This window comes from Phyllostomus hastatus, unplaced genomic scaffold (genome assembly GCF_019186645.2).
Source record: "Phyllostomus hastatus isolate PE091 unplaced genomic scaffold, TTU_PhHast_1.1 phas_scaffold_39, whole genome shotgun sequence".
NCBI classification, from domain to species: Eukaryota; Metazoa; Chordata; class Mammalia; order Chiroptera; family Phyllostomidae; genus Phyllostomus; species Phyllostomus hastatus.
Genome location: NW_025334028.1, coordinates 27216524 through 27242690, shown reverse-complemented (window position 1 = coordinate 27242690; position 26167 = coordinate 27216524). Strand labels below are relative to the sequence as shown.

At 37.1% G+C, this 26167-nt stretch overlaps 1 protein-coding gene across 1 annotated transcript in view; it reads left to right on the top strand.

Annotated features, from left to right (window-relative positions):
* PPA2 (inorganic pyrophosphatase 2) overlaps positions 1-26167 on the top strand; it is an 82459-nt gene that overhangs the window by 11833 nt on the left and 44459 nt on the right. The window contains exons 2-5 of the mRNA XM_045820270.1: positions 2512-2576; positions 11930-11983; positions 14126-14245; positions 21286-21372. Coding sequence (XP_045676226.1) covers positions 2512-2576; positions 11930-11983; positions 14126-14245; positions 21286-21372 — 326 coding nt within the window. The remainder of the gene's footprint in view (positions 1-2511; positions 2577-11929; positions 11984-14125; positions 14246-21285; positions 21373-26167) is intronic.

Genomic DNA, 26167 nt, shown 5'->3' with positions numbered 1-26167 from the left:
TTTAACTGATGAAGAGCTTTATAGCAAGAGTTTCACAAAGTTTGACACCTGTGCTCTTCCCATCATTTCTCTGCTTTGTGCTTACGTCCTCCTTTGGGGGTTACCTTGTTGCTAGGGTGTAAAAAGAAGCATCATACTAACAGTTTGGAGGGGAAGATAAAATAGTAACAGTGAAGTTGTGATTATGTGAAACACAGAGTTTATTTTTGTATTATTATTTATTCTTGCATTTTTCCATACAAATGACTGTAAACCTACTTTTGCCCACCCTGTATTTATTGAATGCCTACAAATTGCTGGCTACTTTTCTGGATGGTGGGGATCCGCAGAGAGCTAACTAAACAACAAAACCTCCTGCTTTTAGGAACTTAGTCAAGTGGTAAACGCTAAGGCAAATGATACAGCAGAGAGGAGGAAATAAAATTTTGGTGGAGCAAAGGCCATTAAGTTATTATATGCTTTGATTTTATTGGACTGAAGCCAGGGCTTGTTTGTTTTTTTAAACAACTTTATTTTTGAATAATTTTAGGTTTGGCAAAGTTGCAAAGATAGTACAGAACTCCAGCATATCTCTTACAACTTCCCCCTAATGTAGCATCAATCATTACCACTGTGCATTTGTTAAAACTAAGAATACCGGTGCATACTATTAACTGACGTCTAGGTTTATTTGATGTCACTAGTTTTTGTACTAATGACATTTTTCTGCTCCAGGGTCCAATTCCGGATTCCACATTGCATATACTCATTATATTTCTTTAGTCTTCTCCAGTCTGATAATTTGTCAGTGTTTCCTTTCTTTTTATGACCTTGAGATTTATAAAATAGTGCTGGTTAGGTATGTTGTCGAATTTCCCTCAGTTTGCATTTGTCTGATGAATTTCTTATGATAACTGGTGTTGCGGGTTTTTGGGAAGATTACAACAGAGGTGAAGTACACTTCTCACCCCAGCATATCAAGAGGCACATGCTGTCAACAAGACTGATCACTGGTGATGTTAACCTTGGTCACTTGGTCATGATCACTGTTTGTCAGGTTTCTCCACTGTAACGTTTTTTCCTTTTCCATATTCCATTCCAGGGTTGTCAAACTCACTGGGGGCCACATCAGCCTTGTGGTTGCCTTCAAAAGAGCTGAGTGTAATTTGAGGACTGTATAAATATAACAACTCCTTAACAGTTAAGTGAGAGCTCAGCACTGCCGCCAGGTAGAACCAAGGTGCCAGGCCGGATAAAACAAGGTGGAGGGCCTTGTGTTTGTCACCTGTGCTGTATTCTTTGGAAGCCAGTCATTGAGACCAGTCACACTGTGGCCAGGGGGGAGGAGCAGGGCTAGCTTTACTTTTTGGAGAGGGGGGCATCTGCATATATTGTTTGGAGTTTTTCTATAAGGAACATTTGTCTCTACTGATTTATTTAGGTAAATGTATTTGCATTAGTGTGGATTTATGTATATTTCTTTTCTGCATTGGTTTCTAGTCCAATGCTCCATTATTTTATTTTTTTGCTCAGATTGTTCAACTTTGGCCTTGGGGAGCTCTTTCAGGTGGGCTTCCATTTATTTTTGGCATGCCTCCAGCCTTTTGTATTTTGAGCACTTGGTTGATTTCTGGTAGAACAGGATGCTTCAGGCTTATCTTGTGTGCTCTTTGCCCCAGCCTCAGAACCAGCCCCCTTTTCAGGAAGCCCTAGTTCTTTTTTATTGGAGAATAATACTTAGAAACCAAGAGTTGGTTACTGAGTGTACTCATTGATATTGGGAAGTCAGTCAGTCCTTGTTCTATTATTTAAAAATATTTTTTAAAGTCTAAATTTGAAAATTATGCCACAGAGGTAGCCGGAAATTATAAAGTGAAAAATTTCTATGGCTATATTAAGTCCAGCTTTTTGAAACAAATACATTTCAATAAAAATGCCTGTTGTGTTATTGTATTTTATTTAAATAATATATACTTCTAAAAGTATTTAACATGTACATTTCAGTATGTAATGAAGATGGTTTCTGGTATTAAAGCTTTTTTTCCCCTTAAACTTAATATTAGCATCATTATCACTTTGAATGGATATGAATTATTTGGTTTTTATTTGTGTAGGACCTTTAGACCTTCATTCATATGGATTGTAGGCGGAAATTGGGAGTTTTGTTGTTCAGTTTCTCAGAGGGATGTTGACATCAATTTTAATCCAATTCGCTTAGTAAAGACTTTTCAAGATGAGATGTTTCATATTTGGGGGTTCAGTCTATTTCAGACATTTTCTGCTTTGGATGTTTAAGCCACAGGCATAAGCAATGATTTCAGCAACCTAAATATGGTTTATTTGGTATGTATTTTTTTGTGTGATTATATTGGAACATATTTTAAATGATGAATTAAACTTTATATTGGGAGTTAAAGTTAATTTTGAAAATACTTTTAAAACCTTATAAAGTTCAAAGTGGATAAAGATATTTTTGCTCTAAAGAATGGGATAGTTCATTGCTTTAATTGTTTGTTTTCTTTTCCTTTCCAGAGAATGAAGCTGGTCACTATATTTCCCCCTTTCATGATATTCCTCTGAAGGTGGACTCTACACAGGTATTGTTTTAACTTGTTTTGGGGAGGAAAATGCACACTTCTAGTATCACCATAAAATGCTTTTTGGTAGCATTTTAAAAGGAAAGAATGTGGTCACAAGTCAAGAAAGATAATGATTCTTCAGATATAATCCTAGCAGTGGAATTGCTGGGTCAAAAGGCAGATCCATTTTTAGTTTTCTGAGGAAACTCCATACTGTTTTCCATAGTGGTTGTACCAGTCTGCAATCCCACCAACAGTGCACTAGGGTCCCTTTTTCTCCACAACCTCTCCAACACTTGTTGTTTGTTGGTTTGTTTATGATGGCCATTTGGACTGGTGTGAAGTGGTATCTCATTGTGGTTTTAATTTGCATCGCTCTGATAGCTAGTGATATTGAGCATCTTTCCATGTGTTTCTGGATCCTCTGTATGTCCTCCTTGGAGAAGTGTCTGTTCAAGTCCTTTGCCCATTTTTTAATTGGGTTGCTTGTCTTCTTAGAGTGCAGTCGTGTAAGTTCTTTATATATTTTGGAGATTAAACCCTTGTATGAGGTATCATTGGCAAATATGTTTTCCCATACAGTTGGTTCTCTTTTTATTTTAATACTGTTTCCTTTAGCTGTACAGAAGCTTTTTATTTTGATGAGATCCCATTTGTTTATTCTTTCTTTTATGTCCCTTGCTCTGTGGAATATATCAATAAAAGTGTTGCCGTGTGAAATATCTGAGATATTCCTGCCTATGCTCTCCTCTAGGACTTTAGTAGTGTCATGACTTATATTTAAATCTTTTATCCACCTCGAATTTATTTTTGTGTATAGTGTAAATTGGTGCTCGAGTTTCTTTTTTTTTGCACGTAGCTGTCCAGTTCTCCCAACACCATTTGTTGAAGAGGCTATTGTTACCCTATTTTATGTTGCTGCCCCCTTTGTCAAATATTAATTGACCATAGAGACTTGGGTTTATTTCTGGGCTCTTTGTTCTGTTCACCAATCCAAAAGAACCTATGCACCCCAATGTTCATAGCAGCACAATTTACAATAGCCAAGTTGTGGAAGCAGCTTAGGTGCTCATCAGTAAATGAATGGATCAGAAAACTATGGTACATTTACACAATGGAATTCTATGCAGCAGAAAGAAAGAAGGAGCTCTTCCCCTTTGCGGCAGCATGGGTGGAGCTGGAAAGCATTATGCTAAGCGAAATAAACCAAGCAGCGACAGACAAATACCATATGATCTCACCTTTAACAGGAACCTAATCAACAAAACAAAGAAATAAGCAAAATATAACCAAAGACACTGAAATAGAGAACAGGCTGATAGTGTTCAGAGGGGAGAAGGGAGGGAATTTCAGGGGAATTTTAGGGGAGAATAGGAAGGGTTTACAGGAACAAGTATAAAGGACACATGGACAAAAACTAGGGACAGGTGGAAATGGGAGAGGGGGAGGGCTGGGATGGGAATAAAACATAGATAATTGTACTTGAACAATAATTAAAATAATATTTAAAAAAGGAAGGATGAGTTACTATAACAGGATTGTAAACCTCCTTCACGAACTAGAATTTGTATGAGAATAGGATTCTGTCTGGAAGACTTGGGGAAAATGAGTGTTAGTGGACCATAAAACTGAGAACCTGGTTGGAAATAAAGATTTAAGGTTAAGAATTTAGAGCTCTGGCTGGTGTAGCTCAGTGGATTGACACTTTGGGCTGCGAACCAAAGTGTCGCAGGTTCGATTCCCAGTCAGGGTACATGCCTGGGTTGCAGGCCATGACCCCCAGCAACTGCACATTGATGTCTCTCTCTCTCTCTCTCTCTCTCTTTCTCCCTCCCTTCCCTCTCTAAAAATAAATAAAATCTTAAAAAAAGAATTTAAGAGGTTAACAACGGGCTTATTTTTAATAATAATAATAATAAGATAGTTAACATTTGTGGATTTTTTTCCTGTTGCTAGCTGCCATGTGAACATATGATATTTTATTTAATCCTCATGTGTTACTATCATTACCTGCAAGGACATCGAAGCTGAAGGCATTTTAGAGACTTGTCTAAGATCAAACAGCCAGTAACTCCCAGAGCCAGATTTTAAACTGGCATGTCTGATCACAGAGCTCATGGTTTTTAACCACTGTACGAAGCAGATGCTGGAAAGTAAAGTTGGAAAAGTGGTAGTCTTTGAGTAGTTGTCTGAGAACCTAAAATTGCTTTGCAGATAAGAGCGAGGGAAGCATGTAAGTCAGGTAGGAGTGGGAGATCTGCTGCTGAAAGTGGACGGGAGAAGAGCTCTGAATCCTGGGAGCATCTGTCTGGCTGGCAAGGTGGCATGACTGGCAGTGGATGTTAGTTATCCTCACTAAGTTGGAAATTCTTTCCTTAAAATTCAAGTAGATAATTGGTTTATTTCATTACCAAATTTACTAAGGAGCATAGCTCTTAAGTTAATAAATAGGACCACATTCCAGGTTGAGATCCTATGGGGCTGGGTTTTCTACATCAGTGTACGGCAGAGGCTGATGAAGAAGTGAGAAGCTCTTTCAACTGCAAGAGTGGCTTAACCTTGGTGTTAGCTTGGAGGCCGAATATAAGGTATCATGCTAAGGTTGTGGAATGCTGAAGTGCGATTTGTGCTGTGTCTTAGCCCTTTAGAGGACTGGACTGTCAGTGATGGCAATAAGGAGAATAATGGCAAAGATTTATTGAGTGCTCATAGTGCTTAGCAAAGCACTGTGATCAGTGCTTGCCTTGCATTATCTCAATAAGGCAAGGGCTACTATTACCCTTATATTGTTAATGAGGTTAAGTGCCTTGCCTGTGGTCACAAATCTAGTCTGATGCTGAGGTGGGATTTGAACTTAGGACCCCTAACTCCATAGCTTGTACTCCTAACTGCTCTTGTGTAATCCATGCAGCTCATGACTTCTAAGAAGTGTTCAGCTACAGAATAAAGGGTCATATAATCCGGAGAAAGGAACCAAAGAGAGGGCAGAAAGAATTTCATTACTGTGTGGGTCTTTGTAGTGTATGAGTGTATATGTGTCTGTGTGTCTACCCACATGTCCTTGTGTCCAAGTGTTGTGTTTTGTTTAGGGCACTGAACTCTCCAACCTAAATATTTCATGTTTATCAGCGCCTCCCCTTGCTTTTGGACAAAAATGCATACCTTCACTTATTCATTAATTTAATAATTCAGTAATCTTTGCATACCTACTATGTACAGTATTCTTGGCACTAGGATTGCAGTGGCGAATAAGGTAGATGTAGTTACCACTCGGCTGGGGGAGACAGAGAACCAGAAAACGAACAAGTCAATCAGGTGATGTTAAGTGTTGTACAGCTGGAACAGGATAATGAAGGAAGAAGTGATTGGTGGGGTCCTGCTTCACACAGGGTGTCCCATGACATCTGTGCACCTACTAACAAAAATAATAAAAATAGTAATATTATTGGGAAACATGATAGGTAGGGGTGAAGGTGTGGAACAAAGAATGGGCTAGAAATTAGCAGGCATAATATTCTGCCTAAGGAGGATGAGTTTGGGGGAATATGAAATTTAGGGTTGGGGAAATTGAGGACAGGGTAAAGCAGAATGTAGCAGGACATGCTGGCAGACATGAGGAGATTGGTACATACAGTGGTTGTGTCAGTAGGCTTTCCTGGCTCTCGGCGGTAATGATTAGTTAGAACGGGTGCATCTTGTACTTTGGGCTGTGGTATTTTGGGAATGGTAATAATGTTTCACAGCAAACTTGTAATAATCATTTTTCTGCTTGTTTTGTTTTCTTCATTAGTCATTTTGGTGTGTAAAAGTTACATATAATGTGTGTGCACTTCTGAATGGCATGGTTTTTCTTCCCAACCCAGCACATACTCTCTGTTTTAATTTAAAAGTACATGATGGAGACAAGTAATCACACCTTAGTGGAATCCACAGGCAGGAGGTGCAGCCGAGTACCTTCATGGCTTGTTAGTCATGCTCCCTGGGGTTTCATTTCAATAATGAAATGACTGTTTTAAGCGCAATCACTGGAAACTGCCAGTCTTTTTTTAAAGAGTGAACAGAGCCTTTGCTTATTTTATAAAAACTAGGAAAATATACTGGCAAGAGACAGCTTTCCTGGGAATTTATTTTATGAATCACTTTGATGCCCATGCACTTGCGGGTACACATACTGGGAGGAAACAGACGGGGCCTTTGCTACATTCTCTGTTGCGTCAGGTTTCTGACAGCCCCTCCAGTGGGTGTTCATGCAACAGGCTTGTTCTCATGGCTTTCCAATGCAGCTGTATTTTCATGAAATATTAGAATCATGAATGCCATCTTTTCTTCTATAGGAAAATGGCATTCCCACAAAGAGAGCACAAAATGATGAATCTGAGGTATATCGAAAAGTTTTTGTTTTTGCGAATCACTTATATTGTCTACTAAAGACCTTGATGATAGTTTGCATTTGTGAAGTGCTGCCAAATTTTCCCCTGCGAGACTTTTCTGTGCAGTCTGATGTTCTTCCAGTATCACTTTAAGGTGCTAGTGATGATGTTACCATTTCACTGTTTTTTTCTTGTGGTAAAATAGGTGTAATAAATTTGACCATTTTATTCATTGCCCACTTTTTTAAGTGTACAGTTCATTGACATTAAGTACTTTCACATGTTGTGCAACCATCACCACCATCTGTCTCCAGAACTTTATCTTCCTAAACTGAAACTCACACAGGAAACAGCACATCTCCATCCCCACCTCTACCTATCTGCTGGTTTCTACTTTTTGTTGCTAGTTTGACTGTTCTAGGTGCCATTTCATTTTATTGGGTTGGCCAAAAAGTAAAATAACAGACACATTTTTCATTTTCACCAATAACTTTATTGGATATTTTGAATATGTCAGCTATCTCCTGCTATTGGCTTCTAGCGGGTAGAGGCCAGGGGTGCTGCTAAACATCTTCCAATACATAAGACAGCCCCACAGCAATGAATTATGTGCCCAAGGTATCTATAGTAACAAGAAAATTCGCAAATCACTTTTGACATACTCAATCAGTCACAGCACCTTCTCCAAACACTGAACAAATGGTTTTTTTTTGCATTTCAGTTGCATTTTACCTTTTTTCTTGAAAAAATAAAGCATAAAACACCAAAAATGTTGATTTTCTTCCATCTTCAATATTAAAATGGCTGCACAAAATTTAGTAATTTTGATAAGTTTTTTTAATGTATACTGATATGACAGCTGTCACAATACAATCTAACAAAATTGTTTTGAATGAAGTTGAAGACAACTAAGCACTACTAGAGCCAGCATACAAAAAAACCTAAATGAACTTTTTGGCCTATCCAATTTAAGTGAAAAACCAGAGTGGATCAGGAAATGAACCCAGATTTTAGTAGCAAGTTATTTATCATGCTAGATAGTCTAAAGTAAAGGTACTTATGAAAATTGGTCAGTTTGTCATCTTTTCATTGCATAGGAAAAGATGTTTTGAAGGCTGTTTTAGAATTTAGGAGCAAGTCTTGGAGATTTAAAAAAAATATACCAACTACATGCTAAAATACATATGTTCTGAATAGATCTTTTAAACATGTGACTGTCAAACCTTTAATGTTTCTTCACTTAGGACCAGAATATTTGATTGACATTTGTCATTCCACCTCTTGCTGTTGGTCACTGCCTTTTTATCTTGCCGATTCCAGGCAGCTTCTCTGCCGCCTTCCTCAGCCTTCTTTCCCCATCCCAACCTTACTTCCATTCATTCTCTTCTCCAGCTGAAACTTACAACCTCAGCCTTTCCATCCACTTCCAAGCATAGATGTGGGAGCTGTTTAATTCCTTCCATCTTTGCCTGCTGTCCATTTTACATAATATTTTCCTAAACTGGAAAATGGTCCTTAAACCATCTATGGTGGAACTGCTGAGGGAAACCGTAGAAATTTTAGATTCTTGGTGCCATTCCATATCTACTAAATTAAAATCTCTGCTTGGTGGGTGCTGGTTACACTAGAGTCTATATGTTTACACTGGAGTCCCTGGGCATGTGCATGCACAGAAGTATGAGAACCACTGCCCTAGATGTTGGGTGAGTAGTCACTCAAGGGCTTAGGATTTTACAGGTTCTTAGAGACTTTGTGTGTTAACCTGGAAACAGTTGTTTCTGTGGGAAAAATGTATTATTCTGAGTTTACACAGCTAACTTAAAATTTAATTTTTAGAACATAGTTTATGTGTCAGAGACGGTGTGACTTGAGTTTTTGATTTTTTAAGGTTCTCTTCCATTTCTCCCACCTCTGCCCCAGGCAACCACTATTCTACTCTCTGTCTGTATGAGTTTGGTTCTTTAAAAAAAAGTTTCCACATACAAATGATACCATGCAGTTGCCGTGCAGTATTTGCCTTTCTCTGTCTGACTTATTTGAGTGAGCATGGTGCCCTAAAGGTCCATCGATGTTGTTGCAAATGGCAGGATTTTTTTTTTCTTCTCATTGAGTAATATTCATTGTGTATCATACCGCACCTTCTTTATCCATTCATTCGTTGGCGGACATTTAGGTTGTTTCCATATCTTGGCTATGGTGATTAATGCTGCAGTGAACATGTAGGTGCATATATCTTTCCAAGTGGTGTTTTTATTTTCTTTGAATAAATACCCAGAAGTGGAATTACTTAATCATAATTCTGTTTTTAATTTATTGAGGAACCTCCATACTGATTTCCATAGTAGCTGCACCAGTTTACATTCTTCCCATCAACAGTGCACAAGGGGGTTCCCTTTTCTCCACTTCACTGTGGTTTTGATTTGCATTTCCTTGATGATTAGTGATGGTGAGCACCTTTTCATGTGCCCTGTTAGGTCTGTGTGTGTCTGCTTCAGAAACTGTCTATTCTATCCATTTGTTAATCAGGATTCTTTGCTTTTTTTGTCTGTTGTATCAATTTTCTGTGTCTTTTGGATATTAACCCCTTATCAGATTTATGATTTGCAAATACCTTCTCACATTCTACAGACCGTGTTTTCATTTTGTTTATTGTTTCTTTGCAGAAGTTTTTTTAGTTTGGTGTAGTCTCATTGTTTATTTTTGCTTTTGTTGCCTTTGTTTTTAGTGTCAGATACAAAGTTTATTTGATATTTTAAGTTAGTAGAAGGAAAAAAGTGTGACTTCCTCTCATTTTTCTCCCAAATTTACTGACTGCTTTTTCATATCTTATTAGTTTTCATTTCTGATTTCTACAATAAAAATAGAAGGGAAAATGGAAAGATAGTAAAGAACTGAAGGAGAAAGAAAATGTCCCTGGCTCATACCCAACTTTCTGAATTGAAACGTGTCTGCCACCTTATATCTTTGTGATTGATAAAATTCAGCAGACCATTATTGCTTTATAATTAACACTAATGTTAGGATAACCGGAGTAACATGGGCTTTACAAAATTACAGGTCATACACATTTTAGCTGAAGCAAGAAATGAAGGCTTGGTAATATGCTCTTAGTGATCAGGATCAAAATGGGGAGGACGAGTGTGGCTTGCAGGCTAAAAATTAAAACCTCATCTATTGTTCTTTTGGCCTAATTCAAGTCTCTGTGAGTGGTTTTGGTAGGTGTCACTGTGTAAAATAATTGTTGCTAGCTTGGTCTTCCTGTCACCTCTGACTATGCATCTGCATGCATTTGTTCTCTTAGAGCCTGGCTTTCAGGGATGAATACATTATGGGGACACCTGCCATTTTTTTTTAACTGCTACTTCAGACATATTTAAACAGGTGCTGGGGCACCTCATAAAAGAGCATAGGAAATGACACATCACAGCAGGACTGTGCATAAGGTTGCTAGGATAGGTAAGAGATGGGCTCCTCAGGAGCAGTTGAGAACTCGTTTTGGCTTTGTTCTTTAGCTCATTAAAGAGCTAAATGTGAGTCATAGGTCAACATTAGTCTTATCTAGAAAAACTTAAAAACCATCAGTACTTTTGTGGCTCAATTAATACCTATATTTAATTGTGAAATGGCATTCTTTGAGTTAGTCTACAGTTATGTTTCACTAAGAAAGCCCCAGATTATTGTTTACCAGTGCTTTAAACCAGGGGGTCTCAACTCTGGCCGCGTATGAAAGTTTCCTGGAGAGCTTTTAAAAATAAACAGTGCCCTGGCTCTCCCTCTGCCCTCCTATCAAAAAACCAATTGAATTAAAATATGTGAAAGGTGGGGCTCTAGGAATCCTTTCTTTCTTTGTAATTGGTCAAAGCTCCCCAGGTAATTTTCATGTGTGGCATAATTAGGAATAGGTATATTTAATTACAGCTTCTCAAATGATCTTGAAGGATTAGATTTTGGGGGGAGGGGATTAATTCTAATCTCTTGTGAACTGATAACTTTAAAAAATACAGTCAAAGTGAATTATTAGGAAAGCGTAATTTACGTTCCAAATTGATGTTATTAGGTTCAGCAGAAATAAAATTTACTCCGTAAAATTGCTGTAACTGTTTCTAAATGAACCGACACCTGGCAGATTAGTCCTGCTCCATGACCACACTTGGGTAGTGCTGTTTTAAACCGTTGCTTTGCCATGATAAGCTGTTAGTTACTGATATCAAAATGATATACTAGTCAGCTTTAACCTTAAGACTTTCTCTTTGTAAGTCCAAAACCATAGGAAAATATACACTATAGGAAATTATTTTTACTCACCATTGACCCAGAATCTACTTTGTTTTAAGCACTTTGCAAAGTTCAGAAATGATAAAAAGAAGCAATGGTCCTTTTGTAACTTTAGGGAACCAGAGATAACAAGGTAGAAAGCTGCATCTAACTCTTTGTAAGCTTTATATCTAACTACCTATACCAATATCCTTAATTTTACATTTTGAACATAACTTAGATTTCAATATTGTTTTATAATTTTTATAATATTTTACTTTATAACTTACTGTATATTTTTATTTAAATTATATGATTGATCTTTGTAACAACCTTGTGTGGTAAGTAGATCAGAGATTATTACACATACTTTACAAATTGGAAAATGAGATATGCAGCTTACATGGTGGACCTCATCTCTCCTGTTTTGTTCCAAATACAAAATTGGAACAAGTTTTCTGATTGTACTCTTATTTCTGTCACTATACTGCAAGGTATTTAAAAAAATTTAGCAACTTTCATTGTGCAGTAGTGGTCGCGTGACACCATGGCTTAAATTCTGCTGTGCTTTTTATAGACACCTTCTCTAATTGTTTGGAAGAAATTTTAGTCATAGGCAGATATTTTGTGCAGACTCTTAACATTTTTTTGTGTGTGGGAAGAAACTAAAGCATTCTTCAGGAGATAAGTAAAAAAATAAAGAATAGGTAAAAAAAATAAATTTTCTTTCTTTTTTTTTTACTGCAGAATTTGTTTAATATGGTTGTCGAAGTACCTCGGTGGACAAATGCTAAAATGGAGGTATGGATATATTTAATTAATATCAAATGGAAATGATAATCATGATGTAGAAACTTTGTTTCAAGTTGTGTGCCATAATATTTTGAATTTGGGATAGTTGACAAACTTATTTATAATGAGAGAAATTGAAAACGTTCATGTACACTAATTTTGAATTTAATTTCCAAAAGCAAAATATTATTTAAAGCTGAAATTATACTTTAAAGAGAATGTTTTCCATTTTTGCCTCTCTAGTTTGTTATACATATATTTAATTTTTCTTGACTCCTCTGTCTTTGAAAGTGACAGATATTTTCAAAGTTTACTTAAATAGATTCTGAGATATACAAAGGGGGAACACCAAAAAACCCCACAATTATCTTCTGGAGGGCAGGCCCCTTGTAGTACAGACTTTCAGTACTAGGTGAGTGTTCTAGGAACCTGTCAGTATCAGTGTACCAGCTGGCATTGTTGTAAGAGGCTGTGTTCAGCTTCAGGTAATTCTTTTTGAAGACTTTCATTGTGTTTGCCCATTTCATGACAGGGGATTTACCAGCTCACCTGTCTACACTACACTGGGTATTCAGCAGTTTTTGACCAAAAGGTTATGGCCTCCATGCCACACCCTCCCTATTCACCCAGTCTTGCTGGAGAGACTTGTTTTTGTTTCCCCTGACAAAAATTGTCCTCAAAGGGAGATGTTTTGCTGATGTCGAAGAGGTGAAACAAAAAATGGCAGAGGAAGCACTAAAAATCATCAAAATCGAGGAGTTCAAACACTGTTTTGAGCAGTGGGAAAAAAATGTCTCGGTAGGTATATTGCATCAAACGGAGAGTACTTTGAAGGGGACTGAAGTTTAAACATGTAAGAATAAACACAATTTTTTTATAAATAAATTTTGGGATTTATTGGGTCCCTCCTTATATTTTGTTCATAAACACCACTGAAACATTTACTTGGGGCCTATGGCAATTTCAGTATCTAAGGACTTAATTCTTTTTTAGATTTGGTTCTGCCAGGAGTGGAAGCAGCTTCTTGGCCAACTCTTGATTTATGAGCACTGAGAGCATCTGCTGTTCCCCTGGTTCGCTTTTTTGAAAAATCTTTTACCTGAGACATGAACCTATAAAGAACTTCTCTTTTGCTTTTCAGAATTTTACGGTTCCATCTTCAGTTAGGTGAGATCCCGTATAGTTCTGAGTGAAATTTAATTTATGGCACTTATTTGTTCAGTTATTTAAGCCTTGTTCTACAACTTTGGAATTGATGGCAAGTATAATTTCAAGTATTTAAATTAAAAACTATTATATACATGTATATTTTTCAGAATTTCTATTTGAAAATTGTTATTGATTTCACCAGGTCCTGGTAACATTTTTTGGGGGTAATATTTTCATAGGAAAAAGTTGATTCTGCTTCAATTGTGTTGTTTCATCATTCTGGCTACTCTCCACCTTAGCCTAATTTAAGCAGTGTTTATTCAAACATGGCATCAGTTATTTTTGTTCACTTCATACAATAGTTTTTTTTTCCTTTTTGCATGGCAATTTGGATATTTTTTTAAAAGATTTCATTTATTTATTTTTAGAGAGGGAAGGGAGGGAGATAGAGAGAGAGAAACATCAATGTGCGGTTGCTGGGGGTCATGGCCTGCAACCCAAGCATGTACCCTGACTGGTAATCGAACCTGTGACACTTTGGTTTGCAGCCCGTGCTCAATCCACTGAGCTACGCCAGCCAGGGCTTGCAATTTGAATATTTTTGATAAAAAGGTAACTTGGATATGAAATCACTTGATGAAAATCTTTGCATTAATTTTCTTGTAAGATTGATGGTAAAAAGTCTGACATTAGTAACAAAGCAAGTTGAATCATCTTTATTCTCTTGCCATTTCAATTATTTTATTTGTGTTAGAAATAATGAATACACAAATAATAAAAGTACCTAAACATATAATCTGATATTTCCTTCCCAGATGGTTATTCTTACACAGTACTCTGAATTAGAAATAAGAACTGCCTTAATTTATTTTAAAGTTTCTTTGATCAGTAAGGTGGAATATGACTTTTTAGTCTGATAATAGCAGATCTTAAAAATACTACTTAAAGACAGGATTAATCATTTCTCATCCTCCTACTCCTTCTTCTCCACGACCTGCTTAGATTGCCACGCAGGAGCCATTGAATCCCATTAAACAAGACATAAAGGATGGCAAGCTGCGCTACGTGGCGAATATCTTTCCCCACAAGGGTTATATATGGAATTATGGTGCCCTCCCTCAGGTAACGTTTTTGTTGTAATGGTAAAACTTTTCTGTCTCCTGAAAAAAACTGCCTTGTAAATCCTGTGAACTACTTGAATTTAAATTGGTACTGAAGACTTCAATTTGAGAGATTTGTACATTTAAATTTTTCTAATGTGGAATTTTATTGTATCAATAAATTTTTTTAAAACTGTATTTATATCTGTACTCTGGTTCTTGGAGTTAGGCATATAGAACACTCACATTTGGCACTTTGAACACATTTCTTTTTCCTGCCTTGGCTATTAACGTTCAGTGAGAAGTGGTTTTTCTTCTTTCTCTGCAGTCATTTCTTTGAATGTGACAAGTAATGCTTTTATATATTCATATAAAGTAGCATGAATTTCATTTTTTAAATTCTAACAGATTAATTTTTTAATTATTAACTTTTTTCAGAACTCATCATTAATTGAGTTAGGTGACAATTGTTCACTGTTATAAATTTGTAATTTTCAGTGGGAACCAGTGAAAGCAAGGACTGAAGAATGATGAAGCAGCATTCCTATTAGAAAATGACACTATTTACTTTTCCTTCTTTCTTGTTTTCTTCTTCTATTTCTCACTTCTGGGAAGTGGTAACTATTTCCAGATTATTTAGTAAGTAAAATTCAGAATATGCAGAATTGAATGGCTAAGTTTTGGGAACATGGAGAAGCATTTTCCTTTATAGTTATAAAAGCCATTAGACCATCCGTCTATCTGGATATTTAATTGTTGTATTTTAATTTTATTTATTTAATTAATTAAATTATTGGGGAGGCATTGGTGAGTAGGGTGATATAGATTTCATTCTAAGTGTGCATTTCTGTGGTACGCGATCTGTATGTTGCACTGTGTGCCCACCACCCAAAGTCAAATCATCTTCGGCTTGAAGTTCCAGGATACTTTGGGGGAAATGTCTGAGGAAAGGGGCCTTGCTTTTTCCATCTCAGAGACACAGCTGCCCACGTAGAATAAACATTCACAGGAAAAGAAAATTGTTTTCTAAAGAGTCAGACTGCCTTTGATGCAGTTAGACCACCCACATGGATACGTTCTTTGTTAAATAAGCACTTTTAAAGTGACTTGCTAAGAATGAGAGTGTCTGTTTAATCTATGAAGGCAGGTTTTCTGCACCCCAGGTGCCTAAGTAGACATTCTGTTTGACCTGGTGAAAGGGTAAAATAAAATTGTTTAAGGGAAACCGTCTACATTTTAAGTGACTAAGAATATAGGTTTTGGAGTCAAATCACCACTTACTAGTAAAGTAACCTTGGGCAAGTTACTTTGCCTTTCTTTGCCTCACTTTCTTCATCTGTACAATAGAGATGATAAAGTACCTACTGCATATGGTTGTACTGAGGTTCAATGAGTTACTGCAGCTTTATCTTAGAATAGTGCCTACTGGGTGGTAACCACATTATTATTGCTACTGATACTCTTATTATTATATGATCTTTTTTCTAAAGGGACTTATAGTCTCATAAGGGTGATTAACAGCTAAACCAGTGGTTACAGTACAGCATAATAGGTGATACTCATCTACTAATTCTAAGCTTTTGTAGTTTATTTACTTAAAGAACTGATGAATTTTTTACTTCTTTGGATGTGTTTGAAGTTTCAAGATGCTTTTATTTGCTCTTACATTAGTCTGTTAGGTACAGTAGTTCCTACTTAATTACAACAGAATCGAACTGTAGTAGTCTCTCACTGCACCCTGTATTCATTGTTGCCTACCAAAACTTCACACTTCACGCAGCGTCCAACATTCTAAAAACATAAATTTGCTAATGTTATGCTTGTATGAGAACTTTGTAATGGTTTCCTGTTGCTAAAAGGGTAGAATAAAACATTCTTAACATAGACCCCCAACCCTGCATAATCTGGCCTCTGGCCTCCTCCAGCCTCATTTCCCAACATTTGCCCTTCCTCACTTCCATTCTACCACTGTGGCTTCTTCAGTGATTCTCATTTCCCTTGTCATTTCCCCACCACGCCCTCACAGAGCTGTTCATTCATTCAGTATGTATATGTTAAGTGTCTGATGTTTGCCAGGCAATGTTCTAAGTAGTGGAGGTAAAGTAGTGAAAAAGAGACAAAAGGTCTTTAAGACTTTTATCCTGGGCCGAGACAGACAAAAAATAATTTAAAAAAATATACTACATCCAATGATGGAGTGTTGGAGAAAAATAAAGTAGGAAATGGGGCTAGGTTGTTTTGGGATTGTTGCAATTTAGGTAGAGAGAAGCCTCAGGGAGAAGGTTTTACTTGAATGAAGACCTAAAGGAAGTGAGGGAACAAATAGTTGGACGGGTAGGGGCATTCGGCAAGAAACAGGGAGTACAAAGGCCCCAGGATGGAAGTGGGCTGAGCTTGTTTGAAAAGCAGAAAGGAAGCCAGCATGGCTAGAATGGAAGTGAGGAAGAAGAAATAGACCTGTATTCCCTCTCTTTTTATACTGATGATTTTATTTTATTTTTTATTGGGGTAACATTGGTTAGTGACATAGAAGTTTCAGGTATACAACATTGTAATTCAGTATCTATCTGCACTATAGTGTGCTCACTGCCAAAAGTCTAAGTTCCCATTTGTGGACATACATTTGACCCCCTTTACTCATTTCACCCTCCCTTTATTGCACACCTACTGGATTGGCTATTATCAAAATGACAAGAAGTAACAAATGCGGGAAAGGATGTGGAGAAAGGGAACTGTCATACACTGTTGGTGGGAGTATAAATTGGTGCAGCCTCTATGGGAAACACTGTTGGAGGTTCCTCAAAAAAATTAAGACTACCCTATGATCCAGTCATTCCTCTTCTGGGTAATATCTCAAGAATATGAAAATGCTAAGTTGGAAAGATACATGCACCCCTCTGTTCATTGCAACATTATTTATGGTAGCCAAGATATGGAAGCAACCTAAGTGTTCATTGATGTATGAATGGATATTAAGAACTAGTATGCATATATATATATACACACACAATTGAATACTAGTTAGTCATAAAAGGATGAAATAGTGCCATTTGCAACAAAATCTTGAAGGTATGCCAAATGAAGGTATATCTCAGACCGAAATGGACAAAACCTGTGTGATGTCACTCATGTAGAACATAATGGAAGAAAGAAATAACCAAACAAAACAAAAACCCTCTGCCATTTTTAACCAGATATCTTACTATTTTAAACCCAAACTGATATTGTAGTGTGTGTGTGAATGTGTGTTTTCAGCAACTGAATACATTACAGATTGCATCAAAGTTATTTACCAAAAAAACTCAACCAACCTAAATTGATCAATGTTTATAAAAAGTAGAAATTAGGCTAGTTGTTTATGTGAAAGGATATTCACTTCATTGTCCATATTAAGACAGAGTGAGCCTATTAATATGAAAGTAAGACCCAGGTCCCATTTACGTTTTCCATCATATCTCCAACGTCTCCTCTCCCTCCCCCTCCCTCACTCTCACTGCCAACAGTGGCCATCCCAAGATTCATCTGATACTCCAGGCACGCTCTGGCCATGGGCCTCTGCATTCACTGTGTCCTCCAGCATGGAATGCTCTTTCCCCGGTATGCATGTGGCCTCTATACAGTTGCTCAGGAGTCACCTACTTCATTAAGTCTGCTCTGAACATCCTTTACAGTTTTAACCCTGTCTCCTATACTCCCATTCCACCTGCCATACTTTATTTTTCCCCTTTTTCATAACTCCTACCAACTTCTAATATGCTATGTAATTTAGTTATTTATATTTATTGTTCATTCTTCCAGTCAGAATGCAGACTTCACAAGGACAGGGATTCTGTCTGTTTTGTTCAGTGATGTGTTCCAGCTGCTTGGCTTAGTGCCTGGCACAGAGTAGGTAGTCATTAAATATTTGTGGAATGAATAAATTAATTAATGCATTGTGTGAATTGCATTTATTTTATAGATGTGTTTGGGTTTTGCTGTTCTCTTAGGATTTGTCTTGTAACAGCATGCATTTGTTCAGAGCAGTTACCAAGCCAACCATGCTTGCAAGAACATTTAAGCAGCAGAATACTGTTTAAGGAGCAGTCTCCCCACTTAGCTTGTGATTCATCACCGTGCCGTCATTATTTCAGACCTTCAGCTGTCTAGACTGTTTAACGTTAATAACTTCTCCCACACTAGCAGTCGTGCCTTCTTCAGAGTTTGAGTTTGGCCTGGGCGAAAATCATCTTTTTCTTCCCCCAATTCTTCTGAGTGAATATTTAGGTTAGGAAACATCTGGATAATGTTAAAGGACTAGAAACACTAAATTCAAGATTTCTTCAGTCTTAATGTAGTTGTTGTGTTTAATTATTTTGAATTTTATTATAAATTTGGTTCCTTGACCCTACGTGTCATTTAGTACCACTTAGTATAGTAGCTATATGTGTAACCTGTGGGGACCACTGACTAAAGCTCTCTAGCTCTGTTTGTTCACCTGTGTCATTATACCACCCACCCGCCAAGGTTATTGTGAATATTAAATGAGATGATCAAAGCCAAGTGTTTAGCTCCATAGCGAGTTCTCAGTCATAGTATCTCAACGATGATGACACTGTCACTTCTGATATTAGCTGCTAACAGTGAGACCACTGGTAGGGGCTTTTGCTCCAAATTTAAGCTGGTAAAGTACAGGCAGTGTCTGAAGAGGTCTTACTTCCTTTGACTGGGTAACAGGAATCCTGATTAATCAGCAAGTAGTTTTCAAGAAGCACCAATGTGTACTGCTCTGTACAGGTCAGTGATGTTTTAAAGAGCCCTAAGGACCAGAGCACAGTGATTACAAACATATGTGTTCATATTTATAGATTGCAAGGTAATGTTCTCAAACACCTGCATGAGAACGAGTGAGATTTGTTTTAGGCTTGATCAATAATCTGCGAGCTGATTTATTTATTTTTATAGCTTTTTAGCTATCACTTGTATGATTTTTAACATTCATATTCCTGTTGATGGGTTGCTTTTCCTTTTTTTTTAATGTGTTTCTTGGGTCCATTCTACACTTTTCCCATGTACATAATATATATAGATATATACTCCTTGGCCTGTACCTGTGAGTCAAATTGCTAAATTATGAGTTACATACCTATTTTACTTTATTAGGTATTCCCAAATTGTTTACATAAGAAGTTGTAATAATATATACTCCTACCTGCTTTAGGAAGGAGGAACTTCTCTGATATTTTGGGGTTCTACTTCTAGGTTTTCTGATTCCAATTATCCTCAATCCCACCTAGGTTTCCCCAGCACATTAAGATTAATTTTTCAGCATTTGTGGCAAATGTTGTACAATTTATTCACATAGCATTCATCCGGGTATTGCCTATGTCCTATTTATTTCTGTTCTAAACTCATTGCCCAGAGTAGGCACTCCGTGAATATTTATTGCATGAATGGATGCCTGGTGACAGGTAGCAGAGAATAAGAAGCAATAAGCGGAACAGTAGGGGAGAAGACAACTCCAAAGGAAATATACTTAAGAGTTTCCAAGAGGAAAAAAAGGTGTTTAAAAAAAGAGACCATGAAATAGAGTGAGGTTGTATCTGAAAATATTGCCCTTCAACTGTTACCAAAATTTGGGCATCATGACCTAATGGTTAATAGCACGAGTTCTGATACCCTTGCTACCATTCAGAAACTGTGAACCTGGTCAAGTTTAAACTGTGTTTCAGTTTACTTACCTGTAAAATGGGCTTAATAATGGTACATTTCTCATGGGATGGATGTGTATATGTGAGTATGTGAGAATGTGTGTGTGTATATATCACTTAGAAGGTGTTTCTCACCTATAACCAGTATGTAAAGTAAACAATTAGTTTTATTCTTCTTATATTTTATTAGTAATATTAGTACTTGGAGTAGTGAAATGTTAGATTTGGTTTACTGATTTTTTTTTCCAGTGTGAGTGGGTCAGTTCTTTGCTGAATATGCTTTAATTAGGACTAGAAGAAAAATATAGGGTGGGGCAAAAACATTTACAGTTGTTCATATGGAAAAAATACAATAATTAATCAATACTAACACAAGATTAGACTGTTTTGCATACTCACAACTATAAACCTACTTTGTCCACACCCTTTGTTGGACTTTATCTAGGGTTTAGTTTTAAATAAAGTTCATTTTTATTATTTATATAAAATTAGAGGAACCAAGCTTAGATATTCTGAAATTCTAGATAATCTTGAGGTGACACAGTCTCTGTACATCTTATAACATGAATCTGAGGAAAATAATTTTAGGGAATTTCTACAGTTCCATTTAGATTCAGGTAATTTTGAAGCTTTTGGGGAAGGGTAGCACCTGGAGCATATTTAAACTGGACAACAAATTTCTTTTATATGACCTATTCATTTATGAAAGTGCCTGTGTGTACTTGCATTTTGTAGCCAACAAGATATAATCTTTTCGGTAAACTAAAGACTTGACATCTTCATGGTTCTGTCAAAGTCTTGAGATTTGATGGAAAAGGTAGAGGCTTTTTTAAATGGAATGAAATGGGACAAAAATAGATTTTTATTTTCTTTGGTAATCACTATCTTGTTCTCTAGTTTATGGAGGGAAAACTATGTTCCTTTTGGTAGAAGTCACTTAAAAAATAGGAAGTTTGTTTTCAAACACGGAAAGCCAGGCCCAGTGCTGTTCCCTGTGAGGAAGCAGTGAGCCAAGGAAGCGGCAGTTGAGGCGATCCCTGGAAACAGGGCGTACACGGTGGGAGCATCCAAACCGAGAGGCCAAACGTAAACATGAATTTAGACTCTGACTAAACTTGGAAGAAGAGTATGTTTGGAACTGCCGCCCACTCTCAGATGTGGTTATACAAACAAATGAGACAGAAGGGAGGAAATACTATAAATATCCTTTAATTATTATTATGCTTAAGGATGTATTGGTGTGTTGGCCTAGAGCCTATATAATATCTTAGAATTTTTGTTTGGATTACGGCTATCTATAAAACTTCATGTACAAAGATTAAAGTACATTATAGTGAGCATTAACCCATATTTCTGCTCCCCTCCCCCTTTTTAGACTTGGGAAGATCCCCATCAGAAAGATAAGAGCACAGACTGCTGTGGAGATGACGATCCTATTGATGTTTGTGAAATAGGCTCAAAGGTTTGTTTTATGGACTGTGTTACTCTAACGTGTTCTAGTTTATTCATGCCATAAAATTTCAGTTCTCTTTGGAAGGTACCAGTTCTTCAACTCTTCAAAGTTCTAACCTGTAGATCCCTCTGGTATCGGTCCCTTTTTGTATCTTTACTTCCTTCTCTTAAAGTAGGGGTTGGTAAACTATAGCCCAATGGCAGGTGAAATCTGGCTCCCCACCTGTTTTTATAAATAACCCAGCTACACCCATTCATTTACGTATTGTCTGAGGATTTGTAGCAGAGACCATACAGCCTGCAAAGACTAAAGTATTTCCTGCCTGAGGTTTTACAGAAAAAATTTACTGAGTTCTCTCTTTAGTGTCTTACCCATTATCCAGACAGGAAATGCAAACGGGTGTCTTTTTTTTTTGTGCCTGCTTCCAGGTTGCCAAGTCCTACTGAGGGAAAGCAAAACCCACAGTTTTTATAGGTTGCTGCAACCCATAGAATTCTGGGGTTGGTCAATCTTTTTTTGTCCTGCATTTATTGCTAATATATGTTATTTTCTGTAGACATTCAACTCTTTGCACCTTTTTCTCACTCCTCAGCAGAACGTCTTGCCTTTCATTTTGTTGAGCTCAGAGAAACCAACAGATGAGAACTCCCTCACCTTTCCCCCTCACACTGCCCAGCCACCTGTGCTTGCAAACATCGCTCCTCCCTTTCCTTCTGTTACTGTGAGAGTTGTCTTTTTTGTCTGAGACTGGTGCTTCTACCTGTGCTATAATCCTGTCCCTTCCTGCTTCTGAGTGACAGTATTTTCTTATCTTTATTCTGTCCTATATTTATAACTGTTCTTTCTCCCGTATGTCTCCTCTCTCCTCTCTCCTCCTCCTTCACATGAAGGCTTATAAACAGTTTCCCACTTAATCTTTACCCTATCTCAAAATAGTTATCATCCTGCCATTATTTCAATAAAACTGTCTCACGAAGGTCTTTGGTAACTTTTTTTAGCCAAATCCAACAAGCCTGTTTCATAAGTTTTGTCTGTCAACATAACAAACGCCTAAACCTGTTAAGAATTTTTACGATTGTGAGTCAAACTGATGACAATTGCCAGGAAGCCAAATCTCAACCGATTAAGAAAATGTTCCAGAGAATGACAGTTTTGTACCTACTTTATACATTAGAATCAAAGGAGGAGACGGATGGGGGCTTACATGAAATCTTTTGGTGGTAGATCAGGGAGGCAGGAGAAAGCAAAGCAGGGATATCTCTGAAGGTGGATAAAAAGTAAAATGGAGAGACACACTTCTTTGACATTAGTGGGCATAAGATAGTTAACAGTTAACAACATGCAAGCTCCTTTTCTTCCACCTGTTCCTTAAGGATTGGTTTGCTTGAGGACTGTCCCTTGTCTGACTCCTTCCCCTCATTTAGTCACTCTCTGGGTAATCCAATCCCAAGCACTCCTAGTTTTGCTATTGAATTAATATCTCCAGCTCAGACCTGTATACTCATCTGCCTACTTCAGTGGTTGGATTTTTCTACACATCTCAAACTCTGTGTGTTCAAAACTGAGTTCATTCTTTTCCTCTCCAATACCAGTAACTCCTCTCAGTATTTTCAGTCCCAGAAACTGAGAGGTTACCCCTGATCATTCTGTGCTTTTCCTCATCCCATTAGTCATGAAATATTGATTCTATATTCTTTTAAAAAATATTTTATATATTTATTTTTAGAGAGAGAGGAAGGGAGAGAGAAGGAGAGGGAGAGAAACATCAATGTGTGGTTGCCTCTCATGTGGCCCTCACTAGGGACTAGGCCCACAACCAGGGCATGTGCCCTGACTGGGAATCGAACCTGTGACTCTTTGGTTCACAGCCCACGCTCAGTCCATTGAGCTACACCAGCCAGGGTGATTCTATATTCTTAATAGCCTTTAAATCTATTTATTTTTTCCTCAGTGCAGCTAGCTTTGTCTAGCCCTTTATTTTTACTTCACTTGAATTATTCCTGCCGCTGATCAGTTTGCTTGCTGAGTCTTACTTTCCCTGCCATCATTTATTCCAGACTCTTTTCTTGCTTCACTCATTTAAAAAGTGCCAGGTCCCTGCTTCTGTTTCTGGCTTCCTCTCTTAGCATTCCTTGTTTGCACACCTCCCTCCAGCTGCACTAATCTTTCACTTCCTATAATGCATCTGCTCAAGTCCAGGCCTTTGCACCAGCAAGTCCCACTATGTAGAAGAATGGGACCTTCCTCCTTCATATTGTTACTTCCCCCTTTTTTTCTTTCTCTTCACCTCCCCCTGCTCATCCTTCAGACCTCAGCTAAAATACTACTTCCTCTTGGAGTCTTTCTTTATGCCCCACTCCCAACTAAAATACTTGCTCTTTGTTATGTGCATTCTTGTTACTAACTGGTGTGCTGTTTGTTCCATTGTCCCCTCTGTGAGATGTAAGTTAGCTCTGTGAGGGTAGGACTCACCACTGCAGTATGTAGCTCAGTGCCCGATACATGGCATGTGCTTAATTGAAGAAATAACACATCAGATTATTACTTGAGTCATATTCTTCTAGTTAAGATTAAAGCAATTTTAGGCTGCTAAATTGTTTAGGAAACAGTTTACTTGGATTCTTTGTCACTTTATTTATCATAACTATTTGCTCTCTTCTTTTTTTTTCTTTTCTTCATTTTCCTTTCTTATTCCTCCTCTTTTTCCTCCTCTTCATCATCCTCTTAGATTTTCTTTTTTTGCTTCTTCTCCTATTCTACTTTTTTTTCTCTGTCCTTCTACTCTTCTCCCCATCCCGTTTTCCCCTCCCCTTTTCCTTCTCCCTCTCTCTTATTCCTTTCATACAGGGGGGATCCCCATCCGGCTTACATTTCTGGAGTTACATACAGATAGGGACAAACAGGGGCTAAGTTTCTGTGTGTGTGAGGCTGTATTTCCTGTGTCTCTCCAGCAGAAATATATCACATCATTAGCATTCTTTCAGATGTAAACTATAGTTTAAGAATTTATCTTTCAGACATTTTCTCCCCAGAGGGGTAGTGTGTCTAAAGTGAATAGATGAGAAGGAAGGAAGGATATATATATTTTAATGAGTACATCCTGTGTTTCAGACTCTATGGTACATACTTTACTCACTTTTACATGTACTATTTCATAAATAAAAGTCACTAAAAAAATAACATTACATTGATGAAAAAGTTTCTGTTTTAGAAAACTTCTTATTCTGAAGACACAATCTCTAGGGCCATTCAGTTCATATCGAGTGCAGATTAACTTAAATTCTTACGCAGATGTTAAGTGTGATTGAAAAGATTAAATATAAGTATTTTATTTTCATTTAAAGTTTTTAAATTTTATGTAAAAATTTGTCAGTGAATATATAATTAATGAGATTGGCAACTAGAAGAAACTCATGTGAAAATGTATGTACCCCATAAATTGATTTGGCTTAGTAACACTTTGTTATTGACAGAACAAAGAATCACTCTAAGAAAAATTGATATAGAGATTTCTAAATAACCCTGTCAAAGTCACTAAATATGCAGAATAAAATTAAAGGTTTCAAATATTAATGATTTGTATTAAGGCATATGTAATTAATCTTGAAAGTATACTTTAATATTTTACATAGAAACTTGGTAAATAGTAGCTGTTTGGTACAGTATTACTAAAAAACATGTTTTCTCATCATTGTTATCTTTGTGGAAATGTAGTATTGATTATAAATGGTCAAGTGAATATACTTCTGGTTTAATGTTGATCATATAATGTAAGGTATAGGAGAAAATCCTGTGGACTAACACCTACCAAGAGAAGGGAAGACACTCTAGAATAATGAAATAATACATAACTTAAAAGAAAAAAATGAATATTTAGGTATTACACTTTTTAGTAAGTAAAATAGTGATTATTTTAGAATGTACTATTTTGTAGGTCTGGCTACTATATAAACCAAATAATCATTAATTTTTTTTCAGATTTCTTATTTGTACCTGGTTTTATTTTTATGTTTGACCCAAATTCTTTCTATTTTTAGTTGTTTTCCTTCAACAATATTTATTTTTCAAGAAAATTTTAGTTTCATTAATGAAAACAAAATCAAGCATCAACCTTCCCTCACAATCCTGCTATCCCAATTAAGTCATATTGTTTTTTATCTATGTTTTCCTCCTCCTTGGGTAAATATATAAGCATTTTTATTTTGTTGCACATTTTCCAGTTTATTATCTATTACAGAGTTGTAAAGGTTTCCCTGGACATAGCTTTTACATTTTAATTTCTTTAGGGATAACTGGATATGGTAGGCAGAGTTCTGAAATGGCCCCTCTAAGATGGCCATTCTTATCTCTGGAATCTGTGAATACATGAATCCCCCAGTATAGCACAGTTTACTTTAAAGCAGGAGGGTTATCCTGGGTGTCCTATGCAGGCCCAGTGTAGTTACATGAGCCCTAACAGTAAGGAGCGGTGGTAGAAAAGCAAGTAAGAGGTTACGATCATGAGGAACAGCAACGCAACATTGCGTTTGAAGGCGGAGGAAGGAGTGGTGGCAGAAAAGCAAGTAAGAGGTTATGATCATGAGGAACAGCAATGCAACATTGCGTTTGAAGGCGGAGGAAGGAGTGGTGGCATGAAAAGGAGTGCATTGGCTTTTGGTTGTAGAGAGTGGTCCCTGGTCCCTTCTTGACATCTAGCAAGTTAACGGGGACCTCAGTCCCACACCTGCAAAGAACTGAATTTAAGGGGATTCCTTTGAACTTTCAGATCAAAGCCCAGCCTGGCCAACAACCCCTTGATTTTGGC